The sequence below is a fragment of the Dermacentor andersoni genome, chromosome 2 (genome assembly GCF_023375885.2).
Source record: "Dermacentor andersoni chromosome 2, qqDerAnde1_hic_scaffold, whole genome shotgun sequence".
NCBI classification, from domain to species: domain Eukaryota; kingdom Metazoa; phylum Arthropoda; class Arachnida; order Ixodida; family Ixodidae; genus Dermacentor; species Dermacentor andersoni.
This window is the reverse complement of record NC_092815.1, coordinates 234,065,049-234,091,045: the sequence shown is the minus strand read 5'-3', so window position 1 is coordinate 234,091,045 and position 25,997 is coordinate 234,065,049. Positions and strand designations below refer to the sequence as shown.

Genomic DNA, 25,997 nt, shown 5'->3' with positions numbered 1-25,997 from the left:
GAAGCCATACAGACTACATTGCACAAAGAACAAGAAGATCAAGAATGCCACGAATAAGTGTTCCAGAAACACAGGACATAAGGATCTGCTTGACAATCGCTAATAGATGAACGACAAGTAGGCGACCCGAGGTGTCCGATTTTTGTTAAGCACCACCATATGAAGCCAACAGATAATGAAACGAGGGAATACCTAGAAGTTATATGTAGTTTTTAACTGAAGTGTAGAAATGATAAGCTAAAGGTAAATGAAATTGTACGAAAAAAACAATTTGCCATCTGTGAGAGTTGAACCGACAACCTCCGCATTATGCATGCACTGCACTACCAACTGCGCTACGGCGACAGCCGTTTCAATGTGCACATTTTTGGGTACCATTACGTATGCGCACGACGCCCAACCTGAGGATTTGATAGACATGACGTGGCTAACAACTATGGCCAAGTCGGTGGATGCTGAAAATCCTTTCTATCAATTGGCGTCACATAGTATATGAACTCTCATAGCCACCTGAAGGCGTCAAACCTGCCACAGTAAAGACCCTCGCTATGCGATGAACGGGAAGAAAAACTGCAGGGCCTGATGTTTGTTAGTTACAGTTTCAGTTATAGCTATACAACCCCAGCAGATAATGAAAACAAGGACTGCATAGGACTGCAAGCTATCACTAATACCATAGTCGGAACATAAAATAAAAATGCACAAATTAGTTTTCATGCTGTGTTTTACAACAAGAACCTTCCATGAAACACGCAGTAGAAGTACAGACATGACGTGAACAGGCTAAGATGCCATGTGCCAAAAAAGCTCCCGTACATGGCACTGAAAAATTTCTACATTAAACTTGTCCAGGACACATCTTTTTTCCCCATCATGCACAGTGGCAAGATGGAAGCTCCATTCAAACTTCGCTTTGTCGTTGCTTTGCAGACAGTTGGTGCTGCTTTGGATGTTGCAATTGTGAATTATTTAAAACTATTGTAAGTGTATTGTAAGTGTAATTCCTGAGAATAACAATTTTGCAATTTTACAAGCGTGCCATCCTCAATGAAAAACCTGACATCAGACATTCGGCGGCTTATAGTGCAGAATACTGGGCAAATGCAATTCGCCTTTTTCATAGCACGATGACGCATGTGCCCTGCCCTAGCGGATTAGTCGCAATACGTTTTGGAAGAAACGCGCGTGCGGCCATGCGGCCTGATATCGAGGAGAAAGTCCCCTGGAAAAAAAAGAAGAATGGGCACGGATGCGCACTGCAGGAAATACTTGTCCTGTGTACTGCGTTGGAACTCCACTGGTATGTAGCTATAAGTCAGTGTGATGCCGAAAACGTGCTGACTGCAACTCCACTCTAAAACAAAGCGATCAGGACTTTGTCCGGACTGCACTGTGAACCACATAATTTCCGCCTTGCATTGATGGCTAGGAGAATCATTGATAAGCCCCTGCGCTACACTTGGGTGTCACTTTGAAAATATCGTTGCTGATAAAGCCTTCTTGCAGCGTCGGCCCTCTCTTGCTGGTGGTGGCAGCGCATGCCTGACTTCAGGTACTCGTTTAGGGTGCGGTAGCACTGGGTCGTTACGAGACAGACAAACGCTGACGCCAACTATTCAGCCCAGCGTGTCGCAGAGACCATTTGATCCTAATAGGCCGACAACAATACAACCAACGGGCGCGAGTTGTCGTAGTGCGACAGGCTTTCTTGTCGATGGCACCGACAAAATCAGCGTGCTGACCATGATCCCTCGACTGAACCCCACGCGATCGGCTGTCAAACTGACAACGCGATAGCCGCAGCGCCTTGAGTGGAAACATGTCTTTGAAATTGAAATTTCCAAGCTCCACTCCTCTCAAGCCGTGCACACGAAGTTTAAGCCAATGTTTATCTTGTTTAGCAAAGGTTGGGTTAGGCCTGGCCCCGTTGAATTCGTGCACCCACTACCGATGGACCTGAACTTAAAAATAAGCAGTTACGACGAAAGAAACTGCTCTTTTAGTTCGGTTGGGGAAATATAGAGATTAGATATCAATTACAGCTCACTTCGCACGGAGCGTCCACAATAAGTGGCAAGCGGCGACATAGCGCTGTACATCATGGCTGTTCCTGAAGGCTGTCGGTCGCATTCACTAGATGGGCGGGTCTGTACATGCTGTTATGCTGACACATTTCTTAATTCTAGAGAAAAACTGCTTACCTCTGCATCAAATGGGAAAGAGGAGACACTGCATTCGGTACAGCAGCACAGACTCACTCAGTTACCAACGGTGTCAGCGATGACATCCGCGTTTTCGCGAGAGAACTACACGGCCTATAAGTGAGCGCTTATGCCGAGCACAGCTCTCTCTAATAATACTTTATGGCACATACAAACTGTAGTTATGATGAAGTTAAAGAAAAGCGAGAATCAGTAATAACATCCCGTAACATACGTGACTGGATCACAGTTGCCGTTTAAGTAGCTGGGCCGCTCATAGTGACTCGTCTCAGGGTGGAGCAACGCAGCTTATATGTGCAGATATGCATGTTTTGCTATGTTCTGACATTATTCCATATCAGTGAGGCACTGTTTCCAGAATATCTGAAGCCAACAATGATCTGTGCCTGTAGATATCGATTTAAACAAATGCACCGCTTTGGCAAATACAACGTGGAAGGCTGCATTCTTAGACTTCTTGAATTTGCGAAATGTGTAATGATCGCGTAAAAGGAATACAAAAAGCGAGGTGCAAGAACAGACATCAGCGACAACAAACCCCAAGGAAGCCACGTCGGCAGACGAAACTCGTACCTTTATTGGCTACGCTGTTGGCACAACAGTGCACTCAGGCCTTATCACCCAGTAGTTAGTGAGTGCTACATGATTTCCAGGAACCACATGCTGCCCCAGAGAAGCCATTAATAATGAATTACGATCCACAAAATGCACAACCGAAGCATACTCAACATGGATGCTAGTACACAAATCAAACGGCGAAAGCCCCGGTGCCCTTTCAAAACGTTTCCAGTGGCATGCGGCAGAGGGCAGCACAGGAACATGAAAAAGGCGGACTGTCACAAAAGAACCTCACGTAGCACATCATTAACTGCAACCAATGTGATTACAGATGCTGCATGCTGTACAAAAATGTGTTTCTCTTTCAGCCCTGTATGTCTCGACTGGCTCAAATACAGAAGGCAAACCTGCATGCTTCCCTACTGCCTGTTTAGTTCCGATATTAAATGTTTTATGATTTTTTAGCAGGCAAATTTCAAAGCACAGCGACAGCATGGCACAACATGGCCAAAATCACTGCAGCATGGCTGAGTGCAGTCAAGTGTATGCTGCACTAGTGGATCCAGAAGAGGGACCCTGCACCCCCACCCTTGAAGCCTTGAGACATGCCAGCCGACAGCAGTACTGGATGCACAGTGAGTACTTAGCGCTCATGAAAGCTTCACTGTGGCAGTGGATCAGTCACTATGATCATCACACACCGCCAGACTTCAGCCCAAAGGCTCATTCACACCGGCGACTGACAGCGATTGCATGACCAAGTTGGTCACAAAGCAACCAGTCGCAAATGGTCGCTCTTCTCAAAAAGCGACTATATTGGGCCAGTCGCTCGCTGCTAGATTTTTCAGTCGTGTGACCATGGTTGAAAAACTGCTAAACGAATCAGTGGCATGCTAAAAGCTATGTTACGTGTTTTCATCTGACGTCCTTTTGAGTCACGCCAAATACAATGTCCACGCCACTATGGCAGACTGCAGGCTTGTCAGTGGTGTTCTGCCTTGTGATGCTGGCGTGCAGCAGTTCCAGCAACGTGTTGAATGCATGCGGTAGCATTGGCAGGAAGCTAAACAGTAGCAAAAGAAAGCAAAAAAATTATGCACTTATTCCCACTCAACACGAACTAGAAATTACAACTTACTCTCGATAATACTCCTAATATGCGTGCAGAGTTTGGGCAGGAGGCGGCATACCTGGCCAGCCACTTATTGCCACCCACCAGCATTGCGTTTTCTTTGGAAGCTTCCGTACTGCCACAACTGACACAATGGCAGATCACATCAGCACAATGACGACGTCTTCCTCTTCGCTCGCATCAAAATCCATGGCTGTTGCCAGAATGCGAAACAAGCGAAGCACGCGCAAACTGTGTAGATACCTAGCATTCTCACTGACAACAATAATCTGCAGGATTGCAACTTGCAGGTCGCGCTCAGCCGGGCTTGCCGGTGTGAACATTGGTCGCCTTTAGTCGCTTTTTGGTCAACAGTTGCAAATGGTCGCACAACCTACTCAAGTTGCCGGTGTGACTGAGCCTTAACTGACACGAAATGCTCTGCAAATCTTCCTTATAAATTAAAAAATGGTTGATTACATTTATAGAAAGTCTTTGCTTCATTTGGTCGGAGTCGAACCCTCAGCCTCTGGTGAGAGTCGCGCTGACTACCTTTTGTGGTATATAAGGCAATGTTAATTAAGGCACAGGTAAGTAAGAAAGAGTTATAAGGCATTCAAACCCACGACCATAGGTGGGAGTCGAACACACGACCTTTGGTGTTAATGAAGACAAAGTTAATTCAGGCACAGTTAATTAAGATAGAGTTAATTAGGGCACTCGAACCCACATCCTTGGGTGAACCCTCGACCTTTGGAATTAGGAAGGATGACTAAGTGAAGTACACTAAGTGTATTAAGGGGGATGACTAAGTGAATTCAGAGGATGAGCAAGCGAATTAAGAGGGATGACTAAGTGAAGTAGACTTAGCGAATTAAGGGGGATGTGGATGTCATTTGTCCGTCTTTAACGCATCGGCACTTGGGCTTTCACTTCGTCTTGAAGATAACATAAGAGACCCTGTGAATTTTTTTAATTAGTTCTTTAAATAGAAATCAGTTTCATTATAATGATGTTTGACTGTACCACTAAATCAAATAAACAAATCTTTGTGTGTGTTACAGTTTAATCTTCATTTGAGCAGACGGTTCTTTAAATTATTTGAAGTTTGTTCAAGTAAAGCTTTACTGTCTACCGAGTGACCACACTGAGATGTTTCCACTTTATGCAATTTCCTGGTTGATGTTCTCATAGTAAAGCAACATCTTACATATTGTAGAATATTCATTCACCATGTACTGTAATAATTCATTGTGAGTTACTATTTTCGCTTTAAGATCTCCTGGAGCAGGCCAAAAATAGACATTCTCGCCTAGAGATGACAGGTGTTCGACTTATTCACTGTACCCTAAGCGCTGCCGAGAAGAACTGTGGTGCTATTGGAGTCGCCACTGCAGTCACTATTGGGGACGGCTGCATGCATGATAACCAGCCAAGTTTGAATTATCCTGCAAAGGCTAATTTTATGATTTAAATAATGAAAGTTTGGTCCCATACATATGTAGTTGAACCAGCCAGTACCTTTGGCCAGAATTGAATTAAACTAAAAATCAAATTTATATCAATGAAGTGACATTCAGATGCACAGTCAGCAAGGCACGAATCTAGTAACTCACAGCACAGAGGACCAGCACGGCACCATCAAGCACACGAAGGGCGCGCTCCACTTCGATGGTGAAGTCAACATGGCCAGGAGTGTCAATGATGTTGATGGCTGTGGAGCCCCAGTAGACCTGGGTGGCCGCTGACTGGATTGTGATGCCCCGCTGCCGTTCCAGCTCCATCGAGTCCATCACAGCGCCTACCTGGTCCTTGCCTTTCACCTGCAGCCACACCCGCCCCCACAAAGCACTGAGCACTCTTCCGTTAGAGGTGCACAAGACCTTCCCCCCTCCAAAATGAGAATCAACTTCGGCAATGCCTGAGGCCTGTGACAGTTCCAGCTCAAGCATCACACATTTCTCGTCAATGTACGCATAGCCTATTGTAAGTTTATTGTCATATGTAATCTTTTCTGTTCATAATATATTTTGTATTCTTTGCAATGACAAAGAGCAGCAACGGAGCTCGAGCACCAGTGCTGGGAGTGCAAGAAAGACGAAGGGCAGAATAGAACAGCCGACCCAGAGAACAGGTGTTGTTTCTGTTCTCTTACTTACCATGGTGCAGTCACAAAACACAGACATCAGAAGACCTCAATCCGCCTGCGCCCATAGCCCTTCAAAGTGGACAAGTACTTTTAGACTCGTAGCCACAGCCATATGTGGACAGCGTCCAAGCCTCCGCGGCGACTCCTCAGCAGGACTGCAAAGCTGAAATTGCCTGGACCTTGTCCAAGCTGACACAACTGCTGAACACCATGGCAAGCTCCTCTACTTTCAGCATTGGGTGCACCGTGATTACACTGCACTCTAAGACTGAAATTCCAGAGTTTCATGGCTTTAAGGACAACCCTACCACCTGGGTCTGCATCGTCAACTCTGTTGCCCTGCAACACTCTTGGCCAGAGCCCGTCAAGAAATCCATTGCGGAACGGTGTCTCCGACGAGCGGCTCAAGCCTGGCATCGCTTCCAAGGAAGCAAGGCCTGATGGCTACCTTGAAGCACAGCCCTGATGTCTGCGTTCACAGCACTTCAGAGTGCTTATCACGCTCGGTTCTTGGAGATGTGGTCACAGTCACTTCCTGAACAAATAGAGGCTGTAATCAACTATCCCCTGCCAACCTGTATTAAACAGCGGCAGGTATTTCTCGAAATTGTGTCGTATTTGCGCAAATTTGTCCCCAACTTGCGTCAGCTACTGCTCGCTCACGGATCCGCTTAAAAAAGGAGCTCAATTCCTTTGGGGACCACTGCAGGATGCAGCCTTTCGAACCGTCAAACACCAGCTGACATGTAGTCCTGTTTTAAGCTGCTTTAATGCAACATAAGTGTACACTGATGCGAGTCAGGTTGGCATAGGGGCAGTCTTGATTCAGTGTGACCTAGACAGGTGTGAGCACGTTGTCGCCTACACCAGCCGTAAACTCTTACACGCCGAGTGCTATTGCCACTCGAACAAACTGGAGTGCCTGGTTGTCGTTTGGAGCATAGATGATAACTTTTGTCACTACTTGTTTGGCCAACAATTCACGGTTGTAACAGATAATTCCACTATTGCTCGGATTTTTCAAAAACAATGCCTCAAACACAAGTTTGCAAGATGGATCGTTCAGCTACAAGACAACACTTACGACATCCGTCACCATGCTGGACCACAAAACCAGGTTGCGGACGCTCTATGATGAAACCCAAACGAGGAAAGCTCCCCATGGAACCGATCATGTTCTTCCAGCAAGATGCTTTGAATGCCCAACATGTTAACAAGGATTTGTTGTCTCTTATAAATTCCCTTACAGATCCGGGTGCGTAATGCCAATTTTGTTTCCCGCGGTGATCGCGAAATAGTTTGAGATAGCCAGAATTCGATACATAAAGTCACATAAAAGATACATAAAGAACTTGTACAAATCAATCAATGAACCAATCATGGCACAGTAAATACTCACTTGAAGCTTCACAAAAAGTATTTATTTGGCTTAAAGCACTGCAGCAGTGTAGCCTGCTTCTTATTGGCAGCCATGTGCTTAACCACGGCATCCTCAACATAGTCTAAATGATCCACAAGCAATAGGCTGGTGCCTTCTATTGCACCGCAGTAATGATGTAGAAGAGCCAAAGCAGCTACAGCCTCGGTTGTAGTCGGGAGCAGAGCAGCATCAACGCTTGTGGCTTCAACCTTGGCAGCGTCTTCGTTTGGCCGTTACTTCCGCTGCGATCTCCACGTCCATCAATCAAAGCATTTTGAAACACTGTCAATAACAAAGTATTAAGTGGCCTCTGCCATAGGATCTATGCTGCTGCTATATCCCCGTCCGTCCATCGAAGCATTTTGAAACACTCTCAATAACCAAGTATTAAGTGGCGTCTGCCATGGGTCTATGAGTTAGCCCAGTGAATGTGCGCTGTCGCACGTCTTTGTGGAAGCAAACCGCCATTCCTCATGAGGCGCGGCAGGCGCAGAGCGCAGCACTGAGAAGGGATCAGTGCGGCAAATGCAATGCGTCGTTGACGCTTTCGAACTAGCCAAGCCGCCACTTGCATACGCTGCTACGTCTCGGCGTGAGGATGTGAGCAGCTATAGTGCGCAGCAGTCGGGAACGCCCATTGTGCCACCGATATCTTCGAGGGTGCTGCGGGAAAGCTTGCCGCCTGTCAACAAAACACACGTGGTCCGAGGTGGTGAAGTTCAATATATCCATTTTACATACGACCCCGTTCGAAATAAAAAATTAAGAATGCATGTGATTTTCCAGGTGATATAGAAAGTGTTCGATATATGAATAATTTGATATATCCGTGTTAGATATATCGAAGTTGGACTATATTGTTGCCACTGGGCCAATAGGCAAGACGAACGCCATCTTCTGGTCATTCCTAGCTCCTCGCACTCTATTATGTTGTGTGCCATCTGTGACACACCCGTAGGAGGCCACACTGGCCATCAAGATACCTTGCGCAAGGCACAAGAACACTTTTGGTGGCCGAGAATGGATAAGAATGTGCCTTTGTATGTCGCCAGCTGCGAGGTGTGCCAACAACACAGTGTCCCAGGTGTCAACCTGGAATCCTTACACCAATTACACCTCTTGAGACAATTCTCCAGACTATGAGAATAGATCACGTCGGGCCATTAAAAATAACGGCATCGGGTAACTGATATATTATAGTCTCTGTGGGCTACTTGTCCAAGCTCATAGAGGTTGTAGCTGGGCCTTCGCTTGCTGCCAGCTGTGTCATAAGATTCCTATGAGACCGCTTCGAGTGAAGACAAGGCCTCCCTAAGAAGCTCATGTCCGACAGGTCGACCACTTTCCACAGCCACGAGCTCTGTCCTTACCGTATAGACTCACGTAAAGACCGGACTTTTCTTTCCACAATTTCGTTTAGGTGCGGTCCTTACACAGCACCGAACCTTTTGGTCAAATGGCCCCCTGTGCAGCCGGTGAGTACTGCACACCCTGGATCCCCGAATATACCATTGCATCAGTGGTGAAAGTACAGCTCTTGCCATCTAGTAGGGGCACAGGGAAGTGCGCAGTTCAGAAAAATTTGCCTCTGCGTGCACGGTATAGAGGCACCGAATACGATTGGTATTCAAAGTCAACATCGATCCTGGACATTGACAGCTACAGCAGAATCGAAAAGCTGCTCAGGGTCGCAGCATTGATATTCAGATTCATCAAACACTGCCGATTCAAAAACAGAGTGCACATTGGTTTTCTAGTAGCCGAAGAGATCACTGAAGCAGAAAAATATTGGATCAGACATGTACAGCAGCAAGCCTTCAGCGAAGATATAAGTTCGATTTCAGCAGGTACATCAGCAAAGACAATCTCTCGCATTAAAGACCTCAACCCGTTCTTGGATGCCGACAGCATCCTCCGCATGGGCGGGCGCCTGTTGCACCTTGACGCATCTGAGGAGGTAAAACACCCAGTCATCCTCCCGCATGATCATCACTTTTCTACGTTACTGACAATGCGAGCACATTGCGAAATACTACACGGAAGCATGAGAGACACGCTGTCACAGTTGCGAGAGCACTATTGGATCTGCCGGGCAAGAACATTAGTGAAGAAAGTCATACACGGCTGCTATACTTGCAGATGTTTCAGAATTGGCCCTGGCGATGCTCCAACTGCTCCTATAGCACGTCATTGTGTAAGGCCGACGAACCCATTCGAAGTCACTGGAGTTTACTTCGCAGGACCACTATTTGTTGCGACTCAAGCCGGAGAAACAAAATGTTACATAGTGCTTTTCGCATGTGCCACATCACGAGCAGTGCACCTGGAACAGGTTTCCAGCATGACCTCAGAAGCATTCCTCATGTCATTACGACGCTTTGTAGCATGAAGGGGTCTACCTTGCGTGATTTATTCAGACAATGCAAGAACATTTAAGAAGACGTCAAAAGACTTAGAGAAGCTTTTCAAGTTGCTTTCCCAAGAGGACGTAATGGCATACTTGAGCCAGAAGAGTATTACTTGGAAGTTTATTCTTCCCAGTGCACCATGGTGGGGCGGCTGGTGGGAGCGTCTGGTCAGGACGATCCAAGCTTCCAGTGAGAAAGCTTCTTGGCAAAGCTCGACTTAACTTTGAAGAGCTGACGACTGTGCTTACGAAGTCGAAGCGGTCGTGAACTCGAGGCCTCTCACCCACGTTGAGTCGGACAGCGAAGAACCTGGCGCATTAGCACCAGCAGACCTCATCATAGGACGGAGACTAATGATGCTACCACAGGGCTGCAACGACGCGTCAGTGGGCTTTACGCGTACGGAAGCTGTCCGACGACACACCTACAGGAAACGCCTAACTGAGAACTTCTGGAAGAGGTGGACGAAAGAATATCTGCTGCAACTTCAATCAGCGCACTTATCCCAAGGGAGACCCACCAACGAAATATAGACAGGAGATATCGTCATAGTCCACGCCGAGAAATTACCTCGATAAATGTGGAAACTCGCAAGGGTTCTCGAAGTCTACAAGCATGTTGATGGCCATGCCCGCTCTTGCAAAATTGAACAACAGCAAGGAGTTATTACCACCATACCAATACAAAAACTTTATTCGCTCGAGCTGAACGAGTGATTTGGCGGCTGGGAGTGTGTTGAATTATTCTCAGCACAGTCTCGGATCGAAGAAGAAGCGCCTTCTTCCTGGAGGGAGCCCGTGCTCACGAGCACGTGCAGCCAAGGGCTACCTGAACAGAAAAGAATAAAAAGAATGCCTGATACTTTGAACCTCGCTTCTTGTCAGTAAACCATATGCCATCTTAAACATCTGACTGCGACACCTTCTGCAAGTACGTCAGTGCCGATGCTGACACGGTGACGACGGAAGAGCTAACGGAGGCGGAAATTGTGCGCGCGGTGACGGGGGTGCCTAATGACGACAGTAACAAATGTGTTGACGACAGCCCGGAGCCTAATATTGGCGATCCCAACGTACCAACGTCCACACAAGCGCTGGATGCGGCAGACTTGCTGCGCTGCTTCTTTGGCGCTCACAATGACGGTGAGGACAGACTCGAAATAGTGGCTGCAGCTGAAAAAGCCATCAAGCACCTGAAGAAGACGTGGCAAAAATCTATCAAGGACATTTTTTCTGCCTCTGTAGACACAGCAGAGTACTGTTAATAGAGCTGAACTCCAATACAGCAAATGCCACATCAAAAAAGTTTCTGCAAGAACAAATAATCTTCTAATCCACTTTTACTTGTTCATAGAGGTCGCTGCATAAAAAACCAACCGCCATGAAAAATTGTCCACAAACTCTTTGTCTTTTATGAATTCTTTCCGTTTAACTGCCAAAGTGAAAATTACAAAAAAACAACCACTTGGAACTTGGCAGATTGCAAAACATAGGCACCACACAGATGTCACTTATGCTGACCAAGAGCCCACCAAAGTTGACCAATGTGGCATGTTTTGCATGCAAATTGCATGTGCTGGCACTGACTGGGCAGACACTCTATGCATTTCAAATCTTGTTTCAATCTTAACCTCAAGGGGACGTTAGCATACCTGCACAGACTTCAGTAATCCAGTGCTTAGCAACAAACACTACACTGTGACTGTCTAAGCCTTTGAGAATGCCAGGGCACTTAAGAAGGCCAGTCACATGTCTCACCAACATTCACTTAATACGTTAATGGCGAAGCAGCCAAGGCCCTCATGAGACACTGTTGTTGCCGAAAGAGGTCAGTAAAATTGAGCAGACTGATTCATCGCATTTTACGTCCCTAAGCCACCGCTTGGTTATGAGGGACACTGTAGCGTAGAGGTTCCAGGTTCATGCCAAGCACATGCGTTTTTTTCATCCGTTTTCGACATGCACAAAAAACAAAAAATTTTTGCATTCTACCCTTATATCGACGCCGCCTTCAAGGTAAGAAACAGAAGTTGCACCTTTATGCTCAACAGTTGAATGCCACAAGCAGTGAGCAGTGTTTGTGAACGCCAATGCTATGTACCATGGCATTACCACATTGGTTTTCAGCAACAAGCACTAATTTTCTTGGCAGGCAACAGTATGCCTAGCTGATATGGCAAGCCAAGGAGTATTGCCCGAGGTTTGCCACGTAGTACCTCGTGCATCTGGTCAATGCGGCCCGTGTAGAAGAGCAGCCGCTCTGTCAACGTGGTCTTGCCGGAGTCGATGTGCGCCGAGATACCGATGTTGCGGATGTGCTCCACGTCCTTGTGCCGTTCCTGTGCATCGTCATGCCAAGAGGAAGGGGAAACAACAATGGTGAGAGACCAAGAATGCCGTCACAGTGTTTACGACGTAAACTGGTGTAATCACTTCCATTAAGATCCCGCTTTGGGCCCCATTACACTTTGTAGAAATTAAACAGCACAATGGGTAAATTGTTTCTTTTGCACTGTTTCTTTCCAACAATGTTAACCTACCAACTAGCCCAACTCACGTTCTGATCCATTACCACATTATCTGTCCACTCATGCTACTTTGCTATCCTTTTTGTCATGACTATAATGTTTACAATGTCAAAGACTGGGCCTTGTGGCAGCAGTGATATCACGTCTAAAACAAGATGCCTGCACTTGTATTTTTTATCATTACTGGTGGTGCTTTATAACAGTCATGAGTGTTGCAGAAACACTTAGTAACTTTCACACAGACACCGAAAGGAACTACACAGATAATTTTGTGCTATGACCAATGCATGGCTGTGCAGATGCATCAAGAGCTGAAGCAACCTATGAAAGATGCCGCAGCAAAATATTGCATAGATGTCTGCAGCTTTCTTGGCTTCTTAGGTGCGACTGTCACATAAGTGCACCTGCTACCTGACTCTGTGCATTAAATTTTGGGCCACTTCATTAAAGGGTACCTGAAACAATGTAGAGTTGATGCCTCTAAAGTAAGATTACTTGTACAATGGAGGATTTCATGTGTCTCGGCTGAATTCCTATCTTTCGCATGTATTGTGAATGCCTCTACAGTGAAGACCAATACAACAAATCTGCCTTTACAATGAAGGAATTCAGCCGTCCTCCACAGCTAATTTGTTGCTTTAAAATGAATGCACTTAACAGTGTCTCCACTGCCCTCTGGTCTGCGCTAGAATTGGCGATGTGCTTGATGAGCCTGCCGAACACAGCGAGTAATTTAGTCTTGCCAAACAGGTCCAGGAATTGCTTCACTTGACTCGTATGCTGCTTGTTGCAACATGGCAACGTGTGTGATGGCTGGCAAATACGTTGAAGTGGTGAGCAATGATGTTTAAGCCAACAAGGATGGGAAGGAGGTGAAGGTCAAGGAAGACAACGGCGATAAGAGCCTGAAGACAAACAAAACATCTTTAATGACAATGATGGCAATAGCGACATTTGATAGCCTGCAGCCATACCTTGCATTGCTCCCAGGTTTTGCCACAACGCATGCATGAGCCTCGGTGAGATAAGGTTGGCTGCACTCATACATTCCAGTGGATGAAGTGCACAGAAGAAAATTAACAACTACTTTTGGTAAGTATCTTTTGAATTTATGGTAAATAAAAGTTTTATTATGCTGGAAAAATTTAGTCTGCTTTATTGCAAGCAGTATGGTGATTCATCTTTGCAATGAAGCGACCTGTATAATGAATAATTTTTTGAGGTCTTGAGCACTTCATTATAAAAGTGTTTGACTGTATACTGTACAAAAAAGGAATCACTCAGATACACAAGCGTGATTAAAAATTACACCCCCCTCAAGCCACATTCTTCCTCCTCCACCTGCATGCAACTCTGGCTATAGTCCACCGACTTTGGTGCTGCATCTTTTCCAGTGACGCAAGTGTTGTCGAGTTCTGGTCAGTTTGAATCAATGTCTTCCAGCCTCCCTTACTACGACTAGCCCTTTCTAAAGTACCATCTCTCATTACATTGGCAAGAGTGGTCTGGAGGAACGTCGTCTACTGCGTGCACTAGCCCTGCCACAGATGAAACCCACTTCCAAATCATTGTGGGTGAAACTGGTAATTGCAAATGTGACATTAATCTTGAAATAAGACTGGTAAGTAAGTGCAAATGTGCCATTAACCTTCAAATAAAAGAGCGCGTAAAAACGAACAAGGATAAAACAGAAAGCACGCACCACAGGCGTTCACCACTTTTTGAGAGCACTGAGATACTATTTAGGCATAAATATCGGCCTACCCGGAAAGTGATAAAAGCTTATCCTACAAGCAAAGAAAACGAAAACTGTGTTAGATGAACGTCACTTTTTATTTATTTGTTTATTTATTTATTTACAGTACCCTCAGAGTAAGTATACAGAGGGGAGAGGCTGCATAAAGAGAGGTCCAAAATTAGATTATACAGAAAAGGCACATTTTAAGTAAAAATGAAAAATTCTGTTAGCTCACTAATCACATATCATAATAGAAACTTTTACAATACACAATGAATAATGGTAGAAAAAAGCGTTAGTTCACCACAGAAATCTCACGATACACTTTTCAATACACAAGTTAGAAATTATAGATCAATACATGCATGCTTCATTTGCAAATACTGTGTTTATAAAATAACAAAAGAAGTCACATGATGTATCAATCACTTGGTTTGCATGTCAAGGAACTTACCTTTCTGCAGCAGAATATTTTCCTAACTTCGGCTGATTTATAAGGCTGCGGTAATTCATGTCACATGTACTTATGTGCTTGTTTATATCTGTGTGAATGGTTGAATGAACGCTTCAGTTGCGAGCAAAAAAAAAACCAAACAGCACTTGTGGTGTGTGCCTCTCGTTCTATCTATCCTCGTTTTGCTCACTGTTTTATTTCATGATGAAGCATTACCAACCCATACAAGTCACAGTTTTATTGCTGTGACATTAAACTAAATTTTATGCAAAAAGGTACCACTGTGCGAAATTCAAGCGGGATTGGTCAGTGGTCAAGGACGAAGAGTCATGTATGGCTAGCGATCCCATTTATGCAATGGTCAGTATATACTGATCCGAAATCCAGACAGCTGCCTACAGTTAATGATCTTCTTAGAAACATTTTGTAAAGCACAATGTCACTAGTGGTGGCCCCTCGGTGATGCCGCTGACAGCAGGGTGCCATTCAGACAGTACTTACCGCCTGGGTTGAGCTGCTGGCTGTCAATACCTGCAGAAACAAGGACAACGCATTAAGTCTGAGACAGTGATGTTGTTGACTCCCCGCCCCCTTCCTCGCACCCATCAAAATATTATGAAAGGCCCAGTATAACATCACAATGCTTTTTTCTTTTTTTCTACAGTTTTATACACTTAGTATGCCGTTTTATTGCACCTTTGAGTTCATGCTTTTGTTTGGCTCCAGAACAAGTAACATGCGGCATCTGCAATGCACTTTACTTTTTTTTTTCATATTACTGGAACGGCATATGCGAAAGAGAATATGAAAAGAAAGACATTGGATTTGATCAGCATGTGTGAGTTATGATGGGAATTCATGCGAACGATGTGGCCTTGTGAATAACATAGTCAGGGAGTACACATGCTCCCAAAGAGAAGAGCATAGCAAATGACACTTGCACTGAAGAATGCTTTGCGCATGTGCGCATACTATTGGTGACCTCGCTGCTTGACATATCAAGCAGCTGGCACTCATGCAATATTGTTATAACTTTGGCTGATTCTACTATCTGCAGAAATTTGAACACGAACAATTGCAAAACTACTTATTTGCTTACTTATCATCTCAGTTATAGTTTCATCAGCACATGTAAATGTTGTTTAATTCAGACTCCGAAGTGTATTCTCAATTGGGGCTACTCCACACTTAGAAAATGGCTACTGAGTGATTACATGTCCCAGTTGCATGTAATTACACATAAAATATGTTCGTTGCTGTTCGCATTTCAATTTATGCTGCCAGTGCATAAACACTGAAAAAAACAAGAAGAAACCACTCTACAAATTCCATTTAGTATACAAATTGCTACGCAAATTAATCTCAATATCAAACGTATCTAACTCACTCAGACAGAATTATGAGTCCAGCTGCAGGGGCAAGGAAGCTTGTTAACATTCTCTGGCATTCACAGAATGTGTAAGCCATTTTTGCATGCTGCTGCTCTATTGTGTAACAGCTTCCTTCTGCTGGCTTATAGTGTAGTATATGTTGGTGGCTTCTGTCTAGGGGTGCTCGAATGGCGAAACTTCCAAATCAAGTCAAACACGAATAACAGAAAAAAGCCACCTTCTAATATTTAATCAAATGCTGATTGTTGTCTCATTTCTAAATCAAGTGAAATATAAAAGTTGTGTGAAGTATGCTGGATAAAAAAAGGTGTATTTACATTATTTGACACATGTAATGCCGTTCATAACTGGATGACTGAAAAGTGATCATGTTTGTTGCACCACGACGATAATAATGAAACAAAGGAACAGCAGGTCACCAGATGAATGTACAGTGTTATGGTTGTTAAGAAAACCAAGTGTATACTATGTCACCAAAAATCGGTTTAAAGGTAAGCAAACACGGCAAGATTGGCCGGACTACAAATTGCCAGGCCTAACTAGACATAACAGATTCGTAGGCTGCCTAAAGGCGAAGCATCCTAAGTGAATGACTAGAAAATTATTGCACAGAATGTAGCAGGTCTATGCATTCATTCATGAACTGGTGCCTATGTGCAACAGCTCCAACTATGCGGCGGCAGAATCATTTGGAACAATCGCCACCTGCAGCAATCTTTCTTCCTGTAGACTCTACTAATTGTTACCCCGTATATCTGTGCAGAAAAGAGTATTTCAAAACTTTCAAACAGTCAATTCTCTAATCGAATAAGAAGTGAACAGCAAAGATTACTCAGTTCATATTTAAAATTTCAAATATTCGCATGCTCCTGCTCATGTCCAGAGAGCTGGCGTCTCAATCTGAACATTTTTAGCTCAATTTCTTGTTCCAATCCTTGTTGCTGAGCATGTGAGTGGCGATGCTTGCCTGATTCTGCTCATATAATGTTAACCAATAAATTTGCATAAAAGAATTAATAATAATGAAACATTAATCAATTTACTGGAAGGTTATCCTATAAATCGCACAGCCATAATTAAAAATGTTGGCTCCAGCAATATACTTTGACCACTGTTGATCACTTTGTACGCAAGTTTCTTGTTGCTGTAGTTCCACATAGACGCTCACTCTGCTGCACTGGCACTAGCTTAGTGAGGATCATTAAAAATCTATGTAAGTGTAAAGGACGTGCTCTCTCTGGTTCCTAATAATGGAAGTGAGGTAAGGTGAACACTGTGTCGAATAATGAAATGAACATTGTGTTGAAAGTGAACACTGTTAATAAATATATCAAACTTGCATAATTGTATTCAAAGGCCCTGCAAGTTCACTGAAAAAATGTGAGAAGGCAGGGCAACACTTTGTGCATTTCAAGTGAGCCCTCGTATTCACAAAGTAATTAAAACTCTATTTAACCTACAGTCATGTCACATTTTTTTATAAAGAAGCCCATGCACAAGTTATTTAGTGTCGGCAAGCATTACGCATTACGAGGAACGACAAGCTATTCCTTTGTGATTGCCAATTTATTTTTATCTATTTATTTATTTACTTATTGTTCGTACTGCAGCCCTGTTAGGGCTATTGCAGGAGTGGAGATATTATCACATATCAATCGTAGACGAAAATTGGTCAATGGCAATGAACCAACGTCTCCAGGCAAAGCATTTCAAGGTTCAACTGTTAAGGGGAAAAAAGAAGGCCCGAGATTGAAACATTAAAGGGTTTAGGCTGTGACGGCTATGAGTACAGGAAAGTTCAACTAACTTAATGTATTTACGAGGGTCGTTCAAGTCAATCCGGGACTTTCTTTAAAATATAGAACAACAAATTTCGAAGTGTGGAAAGTGGATTTATTTTTCCACATACCCTTCAGGTACAGTTGTACACTTATCCCAGCATTTTACCAATTGCCTGAAATGCTTCAGCATAGAAAGATTTACTGTTACGATGGAACCATAGTAGGACACCATTCTTCACTTCATCATCAGTATTCAAATGTTTTCCTCCAAGGAATTCCTTCATGCGCCCAAACAGGTGGAAATCACTTGGTGCTAAGTCAGGACTATAGGGAGGTGTGTGGAAATATCTGCCAGCCAAGTTCCTGGATTGTTTGGAATGTGCGTTGAGCAGTATGTGGTCATGCATTGTCTTGCAAAAAGACCACACCCTGTGTGATCAAACCAGGACACTTCTTCCGTAAACTCTTGTGCACATCACACAGAACATGGCAGTAATACTCACTGTCGATAGTGACACCATGTGGTAAAAAATCAACATGAATGATTCCCTGTTTATCCCAGAATACACTTCCCATCCCTGTACCAGCAGACGCAGCTGTTCGAAATTTCTTGGAAGGTGGTGATTCCATATGCTTCCACTGCATCGATGCTCTTTTGGATTCTGGGATGAAATGGTGAATCCATCTTTTGTCACAAGTCATGATGCGATTGAGAAAATCCTGGCCTTCCCTTTCATAGCGTTCCTTCAGTTCTCTACAGACTTCAACTCTTCTCTGCCTGTCAAAAGCAGACAGCTGCTTTGGGACCCAGCGTGCACTCATTTTTCGGAACAAATGAGTATGAATTATTGTGTTCACTGTTCTTAACGATAGATTACACACCCTTGCAATTTCACGACAGGTTATGCGACGATTGTCCACGATCAGCTGCTCCATGCGCTGAATGTTCTCAGGAATGACTATTGTGGGCAGTGATCCACCACGATCGCGATCGTCAGTAATAAAGATACGACCATCTTTGAAGTGCTTACACCATTCAAAAGTCTTACTGAGAGTCACATCACCATACTGAGCCTGAAGTCTTCTGCAAATTTGAGCAGGTTTTATGCCCTCGTTCACTAAAAACTTCATCACAACACGCTGTTCCACATAGACATTCACACTGTTGTCCGCCATTTTGAATAACAGTTTATCCAGAAGCGCGGGAAATGAGCGCCATCTAGCAGTAACAGGACACAGGTGCCAGTTTCTATTGCATACAAAACCTCCAGCTTAGGCGTCCATTTAAACCGGAAAAGAAAGAAAGTCCCGGATTGAGTTGAACGGCCCTTGTACCTAAGCAGGCACAGTGTGATGAGTTAATGAGAGTATGCAGAAACTTTAAGCTTTCAATGTGGCGACGTGTTGACAGAGAGGTTAGGTTCCCATGAGAAAGGTTAGAAGAAGTTGAAAAGTCCCTATCACATCTGTGGCAGATAAAACGCACAGCTTTCTGCTGTACAGACTCAATCTTAACGTAATTTTTCTGACAGAGGTTCCAGACCATCAAATCAAACTTTATTTCTTTCATAAAACATTGGGGAAGACGAGGGATCGAAAACAAGTGAAGATATCCACTTGGAGCTTCGAGCAACCATTTACTTGACAGTCAGCATAATACTGACATACTTTGAGTGTACGGTGCATAAAATAACCATCAATAAATATTTATGCAGTGTTACGTAACATGACTTCCCAATGTTATATATTGCTACCCACAAAGCGTTCACTTAAAAATGCAAGGCTGATCAATCGGGACGGTTGGCGTTTTTCGGGACCGATACAAAGGCAGCCTGCGGAACGTCATCCTTCTTCTCTACTTTCCATCTCCATAGTCATTCGCGCTCCTCCTGTCCTCTGTTAGGCTGGAGCACCTTCTTCTTGTATTTTTCTTTTAGCTCCTAAATAATTTATGTCCTCTGTTATGAGAAATACCTAGAAGGCACCGGTCTAACATGCTCGGCTGAAAAATCTGAGCTGCTGCTGTACAGACCAACGCTAAAGGGGAGACCTGCCAAGAACTATAACACACAAACCTACAAAGACACACAACTCATGACGCAAGATGGACAACCCATACCCAAAGTCGAGAAGATAAGAGTGTTGGGAATGATCATAGAAGCCAAGGGCAGCAACAGAGAAACTATTTGCAAAATCGAAGCCCAAGTTTCTCAGACGATGCGATTGATCAAGAGAATCCCCAACAGGCACAAGGGAATGAAAGAGGCAAGCGTCATGATGAGCGTCATCATCCAGGCGTTGGTCATAAGTCAGATCAATTATGTGGTGGCATACCACAGATGGGGCGCCACAGAAAAGAAGCTAGATGGCCTGATTAGGAAGATATATAAACAAGCGATTGGACTCATGCTAAGCACGAGCATGACAAAACTCCTAGAGCTGGGACTGCACAACACGCTAGAGGAGCTAAAAGAAGCGCAACGTTTAGCGCAATACGAACGCCTCTCCAAGATGATGGCGGGCAGACACATCCTAGATAAATTAGGGATCCGCTACCACACACAACACGGTGACAAACGGGACATACCCAAGGAATCAAGGGCCAAACTCACGGCACCCGTTACACAAGGATATGCATCCTGTGCACCACGAGGGCAGGAGAAAAAGCAGGGCAAAGAACATGGCGAAGAACTATGGAAGGAACAAAGACGTGGTCTTTGTAGACGCTGCACGTTACAAACACAAATGAAGCTTTGTCACAGCAGTACTTCACCACAACAGACAATGCTGCACAAGCTTGACTATAAACATGACACGCATCGAAACAGCGGAGGTAGCGGCTATAGCGTTAGCCATAGCACAAACCAACGCATACTATATAATCGGCGATTCCCAGATGGCAATACGCAACTTCACGAATGGCCGGATCTCAGCTGAGGCGCTAAACATACTCATAAAAGGCAAACCAACAAGGTAAGACAGAAGCGTCCAAATCCTATGGATACCAGCCCACACCACCAACTCAAAGGGAGAGGACAACCCTAACGCGGCGGCACACAACGCAGCTTGAGGACTGACTTCCTGAGCTGTGACGAACAACTTGACAGGGCCCTCAGAAGTATGGGAATGGGTAGACAGAATGACCAGGTTCAACGACATCACCAACCATTACAAGATGCAAAGATGCGCTTATCCACCGCCCCATCCACAACTCACTAGATAGCAAGCGGTCCAGTAGCGACAACTACAAACCAAATCCTACAAGAGCCCAATACTAATGCACGCTATTTATCCAGACACATACACAACAGATAGATGCAAAGTGTGTGGCACGAGAGCTACACTAGAACACATGCTATGGGAATGCCAGGAACTAATACAGGACAATGCGAGCGAAGCCTCCATCGACAGACTCCGCGCGCGATGGCAGGCGGCGCTGCTCAGCTCGAACCTGGAAGACCAACTCTGGGCAGTCCAGCAGGCCAATGAAGCCGCCGAGAGGCAAAAACTCTTGGCGGTAACCTCGGCAGGAGCCCCAGCCCACTAACTCACCGGACGTGAATCATTCTGATCTGAAATAAAGTTTACTCACTCACTCACTCACTCACTCACTCACTCACTCACTCACTCACTCACTCACTCACTCACTCACTCACTCACTCACTCACTCACTCACTCACTCACTCACTCACTCACTCACTCACTCACTCACTCACTCACTCACTCACTCACTCACTCACTCACTCACTCACTCACTCACTCACTCACTCACTCACTCACTCACTCACTCACTCACTCACTCACTCACTCACTCACTCACTCACTCACTCACTCACTCACTCACTCACTCACTCACTCACTCACTCACTCACTCACTCACTCACTCACTCACTCACTCACTCACTCACTCACTCACTCACTCACTCACTCACTCACTCACTCACTCACTCACTCACTCACTCACTCACTCACTCACTCACTCACTCACTCACTCACTCACTCACTCACTCACTCACTCACTCACTCACTCACTCACTCACTCACTCACTCACTCACTCACTCACTCACTCACTCACTCACTCACTCACTCACTCACTCACTCACTCACTCACTCACTCACTCACTCACTCACTCACTCACTCACTCACTCACTCACTCACTCACTCACTCACTCACTCACTCACTCACTCACTCACTCACTCACTCACTCACTCACTCACTCACTCACTCACTCACTCACTCACTCACTCACTCACTCACTCACTCACTCACTCACTCACTCACTCACTCACTCACTCACTCACTCACTCACTCACTCACTCACTCACTCACTCACTCACTCACTCACTCACTCCGTTACGAGAGCTCGTGACAATCTTATACAACAATGTTGTGATATATCTTTCAGTGTTACAAATAATTTGAAATAAGTGCCGAATAACACATTTTGTAATAGTGTTAAAGTGTTTTTTGCAATAGTGTTAAAGGGCCCCTCACCAGGTCTGGCCACTTTTGAGCTGACAAGCGCAGAGCATACAATGCACGAAAAGGATCGTGCCTGTGAAGTATTACATCACTACGCGCTGCGGAAAGATCTGAAATTTCAAAATGAGTGCCGCTTTCCCTTCTCCTCATAGCCGCCGCACGCCAAGATGGATGATAACGTACACATGCTAGTGCACCTACGTACATGTGTTCGTGCTGTGACGTCGCTCGTGGTGACATATGACTTCGAGAATTATTTCAAGCCAACATCTGTTATTCGTGTAGTATGTTGCTAGAATATGAATTAAAGCTTAGAGAAATAATAAAACACTCAAACCGAATGTCGGCATGTTTTGTTTTACTTTGCACCGCAGCAAGAGAGATCTACTTCTGTTTCGTCTGCTTGTTCACACATCGTGCAGTCGTGTGCGCAGCCACTGAAACTATGTCATTTTCTAACGCGTTCCAGCGCAGGATCGTGCTCTGCTACCTGCTTGTGTCTGCCTCAGTATTTGTGTGGCAAAGACTTATACCGCTAGTCAGGTGTCCTTGTGCACAGCATGCAAAATCGTCTGCTGCACGAAATGAGACAATCGCAACAACTCGCACGTGATGCCATCAGTGGACGTGCACTGCGCCGCAAAACAGCGAGGAGTAAAAAAATGACACGCTGGCCATGAATGCTATGCATGAAGGTGGGCTTTCTGGTAAGAGACGCGGCCGCTTGTGTGGGCCGCGATGCGACGAAGGCAAGCACCAGCTGGAGGTATTGCAAGGAACTGGGCGCACCACTCCATGGCCCCTAAGACGCCAGCGCGCATAAATGGTGGATGCTGTGACTGGTTTATGAATGGAAGAAACGCTGCAAAAAGGGTTTTCTTTGAGGTCTCATGTAACAGTATTACGTTTTCTCGTATAGTCGGATTACAATCCGAGAGCTATCATGTCTTTAGGTAGTGTGTAAGTCATAGTTTACGATTTTTCCACGTATTTTAGCGTGGGAAATTCAATTAGTTCAGTAAATTCCTTGCGTCACTGGGAGGGCCTCGGTACAGGTGGTTCGAAACTCTTTCACTGAAACGACGTCCGACGCTGACACCAGATTTTCTGCGACACAGGCTCCTTAACGCTGACGCGTCAAACGCTTTGTCACGCCATATGTAATGTAAACACAAGACCTACCATAAAATTTTAGTATAACCAACTTCTGAATAGATGGCACAACTAGCCAATGGATGTTTCCCATTCACGGCTTTCTTTGGCACAGCCAAGGGAGGGCATCGGAAGGCCAGACAAGTATGCTCGGCCACAGCACTTAAAGGGTCAAGGAGTGAAGGATCGAAAGTGGTTGTTTGTATATCGGAGAACAGACGCTTCATGACAATAGGAGATTGCAAGAAGGAAGTATCGGAAAGCCACACTTCTTCAAGAGGAGAATTGTGAAAGCAAATCTTATGAAATAAGGTGTTATTTTTTTATGTGGAGAAAGAGATGGGGCATGTAACACTGTTTGCATCAATGCCATGCTAAAAGAATGGCCCATCCTACAGTTCTGTATGTGCACCCTTAGCATATTTGTGTCTATTTGTTGGCTTCTCATGGTATGCTTAGCATATTATGTCACATGACAAAAGCTTTTTGCATCACAGCAAGACCACAACCAACAGCAAACACTGCTGACAGTGGCAAGTAAACAAAGAAGGCTGGAAATGTGACACGCTAATTTTGGGGGTAGCGCCTGCTAAACAAGAAGCTACCTCGAAACTGGTGGCCAATGATAGGCACTGCTCGCCCCCCCAACACAGCTAAATGAACAAAACTTCGGTGCTGTAAACTGCTGTAAGGACGTCTGTGCACGCAAAAACATCATTACCAAAATAAACTAATGAAATATGTCTGACGGTGTGTTTGCTATGATACAAGGTGCCGCTGTGCTGTGGGCATAATTCCGCTGAACACAAGGTGTGCTGTTTAGAAGTGAACTTGAATCAATGAGCACATCTGGTGAAGGAAACTGGCAGTGTACTAAGTAATTAGCAATGCATAACTTAAAGGTTACCTTGCAGCCTTGCCCTATTATCAGGCTCCACAAAGTGGATTCTGTGAACGGAGGAAACATTACAGAACACATGATAGACACGTCGTCTTAATACAATTCAAACATGGGAGTAGATGACCAATCAATTTTTAGAAGTGTTTTTGTCAAGGATGCCCCACCAGCATCGCCCACGTTTTTACTACAATGCACGACGGTGAGGTAGTATGGTAGCAAAGTGAGCGAGCCTGTAAAGGTCAGTCGCGAAATGTGCCACCGCAGGCGATATGTAACGTTTAGTTTACAACCTCCGTTTTCGCCTTAAAGTACTGTTCACGATGAATGAGGTAGTATATGCTTGGGTAGAGCACAATAACATTTACACAATTATGCTTCTCTGTTGCTGCTCTAGCTCGTTCGTGTTACACCTCCCCGCATCAATTTCCGCTGAAGCCAAGTCGTGTTAGCCGCTCGCCTAAAACCCATCCCATGAAGACTACACGGGCAAGGGTCTGACTGGTGTTGTAGAAGTCGCCGGGCGCTTTTTTCGTTGCTGGGTGTACGTCGGAGAGACTTTCTCGCGCCTGCGGCGCTCGTGCTGAGTCAGTCGTGCCGGATTATACCTTGCCAACTACCCGCTTGAGTACAGCGATGTTCGTTAGTTCGTTCATTCATTCATTCTCATATCTGTTGGATCCTCACCCCCAGCCAAGCATCAGCAACCGCTGGCGTAACGTGAGGTCAACATGTATTCACAGCGAAGTCACCCTAGTACTGCATGTCCATGGCTGCTACGGGGTCAAGCTACTCGCCCTGATCGAGCTAGCCCGAGCTCTCGGACAAGTGGCGATCGCGGACTTACCGGCAGCCGGCTCTGCCAGAGTCTCTGGCAGCGGAGTATTTCGCTGTGCATGCTCCAGCTTCTCCTCAGTGCTCGTTGCAACCTCCAGATACCCATGGCGTCGCACGGAACGTTTTTATGCTTTCGTTCCTTGCGAATACCTGTCCAGGCCCAAGTAGTGGGAACCACAAGGCGACAAAAGCCACTAGACGGGAACCACTGGGCGACGAAAACCAAATTGCACACCGCCGAAGCACATGGCGGAGAACGTTGAAAGTGAACGTGACCGGAAGTACCAGAACGAGAAACCAAGGGAGCCGCTACTTTCGGTTTCGCTGAGCGTGCGCCGAGTGAGCGTGAAACCAAGTGTGGGATCGTTCACATTTGTTTTATTAAGGTTACGGCACATAACAGCATCGATTGCTGTTATTACTATCACACTTTCATTTTTCGTATGTTCTGAGCCGACCAAGCGAAGCTACCAGCCGGAAACAGCTCAATCTTCCAAGTGGGAAGGGAAGTTATTACGTCGATGCGCGGTCGCCATGCTTTCTTGAAAAGCTGCTTTATCCGATCTGCGAATCACCAGCTTATCTCTTGTACAATCGTTAAAGCTTTGTCTAGTTAGCAAGGATGTACGGAGCTATATATATATATATATATATATATATAGTTGCTGGCACTTCATGGCAAAGTGTGCTTTAAGATCCAATTTTGTACAATCGTAATGCTACACACGTACAGGGGAATGTTTACACGCACACATTTTACAATATCAAAATAACACTATATACGGGAATGTACACAGAACACTATAACAAACAAGGATTTATGGAAAGATAATAATGACACGTGTACTTATCTTTATCGGGCGACC

General features: G+C 45.0%; 1 protein-coding gene across 1 annotated transcript in view; it reads right to left on the bottom strand.

The window, feature by feature from the left end:
• The window catches only part of mEFG1 (mitochondrial translation elongation factor G 1), a 156,330-nt gene extending 130,940 nt beyond the window's left edge, over positions 1–25,390 (bottom strand). The window contains exons 1-4 of the mRNA XM_050186761.2: positions 25,142–25,390; positions 15,089–15,118; positions 12,084–12,206; positions 5,508–5,714 (exon numbers count right to left, since the gene is read on the bottom strand). Coding sequence (XP_050042718.1) covers positions 5,508–5,714; positions 12,084–12,206; positions 15,089–15,118; positions 25,142–25,237 — 456 coding nt within the window. The 5' untranslated portion in view covers positions 25,238–25,390. The remainder of the gene's footprint in view (positions 1–5,507; positions 5,715–12,083; positions 12,207–15,088; positions 15,119–25,141) is intronic.
• Between the last annotated feature and the right edge of the window lie 607 nt (positions 25,391–25,997).